Below are 3,090 nucleotides of genomic sequence, written 5' to 3' on the forward strand. Positions count from 1 at the left end.
CTACGACGTGTGAGACTGCTGTGACTGCGATAGCTTGCTGGAACTTTTGTGGTGGCTAGACGTGTGTTTCTCCTGAAAATACAAACAGAACTGTGGTACTCGATCTTTTTTAAACACTTCGAGGAAGATTTAAGAGAGTAAATAAAAAAGAAACGAAAATATAAAAAAAAAAAAGAATCGATCAATTTCTTTTTCATTCGAACTAGCAAACAATCCTATGATTTCTTCGTGGAAATTATTTGTTCCTGATGGCTATCCTTGGAAATAGTTCGCTTGCTACACGTCGGGAATTCCGTCATGTTTCTATTTTATTCTGTTCTTTTAATACTTTTCTTCCTTCCGTGATAGATCGTGGATAATTAACGAGGAATACGGTATTATCGTTCTCCTATTTCGAGAATCTAATTAAAAGATATTAATATTAATGAAAAACGATTACGATGAATCAATATACACGATATACACGCACTATTGAAACAGACGAAAATTCTCTTTTCCTTATGCCCGTGTATAATCGAAGAGTCAATGAATGAAAACGTATTCCTCGATTGCGTGTCTCTCGGCAAAGTGTTTGCACAGCTGCGTGAATGAATTACAGGTATTCACGATAGAATTGATTACATGAATCGTGATCGATATTTCTATCGAAATAAAATTGCAAATGAGTGTGAGATACGAGAACGAATGAAACACGATTTTTCTTTTCTTTTCTCATGAACGTGATCAACTAAGGAATCGAAGCAAAATACGTGAAGTAGCTTCATGAAGACAACGGTGAAGTTTCTACCAATGTAAGAACCGATTGCAAATGAACGAACACCATGTGTGTATCGAAAAGAAAAAAGAAAAGAAAAAAAAAAGTCAAACTTTATCACGATGAATCGAGCACGAAAAAAATGCCATCGTATCGCTAATTGCACCAGATTCTTTCATTTTCTAAAATCACAAGATGGAACGGCTACTGTCAAGAAGAAAGGATCAAATGAAACGCAAAATTGAAGCGTAATCTTAGAAAGAAAGAGAGAAAAAGAAGAAGAAGGAAACTGAATACATGCATACAAGACAAAAAAGCTTGCTACTGTCGCGCATGCCCATGCAAAATTTACACGCACACAATACACTCGTCACAAACAACAACAACAACAACAACAACAACAACAACAACAATAACAACAATAGCTTCGGCGTATCGACGATAACATAGGCAAACGTCATAAGTACCCTCCACCAAGCGAGTAAAATCAAATAACATGTGTGTCTGTGTATCTATCTGGCTGTTTCTCTTAAATAGTGGAAAAAAAGCTATCTTTCTTTTACAATCCGTGTATGTTATATACGTATATACATATGTGTATATATGTATATATATATATATATATGCGTATAAAATGAAGACTTTTACACATGATAATAATAATCTTATTACATACTGATAATAGCTTGTGATAATATAAATGTTAGTACACAAAAAGATGCGGCGAGATGGTGTGCGATATTATATACTAAAAATATGTGTATGGCATAAATATGTACGTATACACGTGCATAATAAAACAAATCTGTATACGTATATACGTACATTGATTTATATTTATGGTGTGTTAAGAAAGAGACAAAATAATCACTAAGGTACTTTTCGTTTCCACAGAACGTTTATTTGCGATGCTTAATTTTCTTTTGTTGGTCGAACAAGTGACGCGTACGATCCTTTTCTATGAAATATGTATTAATCCACAAACGTGGATGGTCTATATTTAACAGTCTAATATTTTTTTCTTTTTTATCTCTGTTTATATATGTGTATATATGTATATACACACACACATATAACAACAATTCCAGAGAATTTAGACGTATTCACGAATATTTCACAGTTCAGTGTCACTTCCACAGACTTCCTCCTCTTCCTCCTTTCCCTTCGCCCCTCATCATGCACTTCAAACTTCGCGTTAACACATATTCATATGTATATCTCTTCTCAGGTGAAAAAAAAAAAAAAAATTATCGAATGAACGGGAGACGTATTTTACAAAGATGTATATACTACGGTGTATATCTACGATCCTTTGAAGTATGATGAAGTGTCGGTATATAATGTATACGTGTGTTTGCAGTAGTAACGTCTAAATGATTCTACAATATGCTGTTACGCACATCTACTAAACGCAGGTGTTTATCATCGGTAAAACAGGTAACGTACGCGACAAGTGGTTGATTATACATTGTGTACAGTATTGATGCAGTGTTCGCAATTTTTTACACATCCCTCTTGTGTTTCTCCTCTTCTATATATTAGCCGAACGGGGGTGGCATATGTATTCTCGTAAATTTCGTTATCACTCATGTCTCAATCGCTGCTAGTCACATGCGTTGGCTCTCGTAGTCCTTATTATCACTATTATTATATATACATACATATATATGTATATATATATATATATACATACATATGTATAGATAGATAGATATATGTATATACAACTCTCTTTCAATTTTTTTCTTCTTCTCGCTACCGGGGAGAGTACAAAACCTACATAATTTACCTTAGCAATTATTTTGTCTTTGTAACGACTTGTACAATTGCACAATTTATCTTTTTTTTTTAATTTTAACTAGGCCGATCATCCGGTTGATTACTCATGGTTTCAGTACGTTTTCTTGGTCTCTCTTTCTCTCTCTCACTCTCACTCACTCTCTCTCAACAATAATCACACACACACACACACACACACAGATCCTGCGAATCCCACTAACGCTTTTCTCTTCGTCGGTTCAACATCGTTCATCGATTTTCACACACTTTTGATTCAGGCTACGAGTGAGAAAAAAAAAAAGAAAAAGAAGAAAAGGTTCCTTTGATCCTTCGCAAACTTATTCAGGAAGAAGAAAGCATCGTGTGATCGTTTGAAAATAAGAGACACGTTAGTTGCGGTAATGAAAAAGTAGAAATATATTTCTTCTTGTACAAATCTTGATTAAAGGTCGAAATTGCACAGGTGAAATTCATCATGCGTGAAAACTTGCGACTAACCAACGATTAAAGGAGACGACGGACTTTTTAAAAAAACAAAAGAAAAGAAAATATAGCGA

General features: G+C 34.3%; 1 protein-coding gene across 1 annotated transcript in view; it reads right to left on the reverse strand.

The window, feature by feature from the left end:
• Nucleotides 1-3,090, reverse strand: part of LOC108578915 (cyclin-T) — a 15,154-nt gene continuing 12,064 nt past the window's right edge. The window contains exon 8 of the mRNA XM_017942333.1: nt 1-72. Coding sequence (XP_017797822.1) covers nt 1-72 — 72 coding nt within the window. The remainder of the gene's footprint in view (nt 73-3,090) is intronic.

The sequence above is a fragment of the Habropoda laboriosa genome, unplaced genomic scaffold, assembly GCF_001263275.1.
Source record: "Habropoda laboriosa isolate 0110345459 unplaced genomic scaffold, ASM126327v1 scaffold62, whole genome shotgun sequence".
Lineage (NCBI taxonomy): Eukaryota > Metazoa > Arthropoda > Insecta > Hymenoptera > Apidae > Habropoda > Habropoda laboriosa.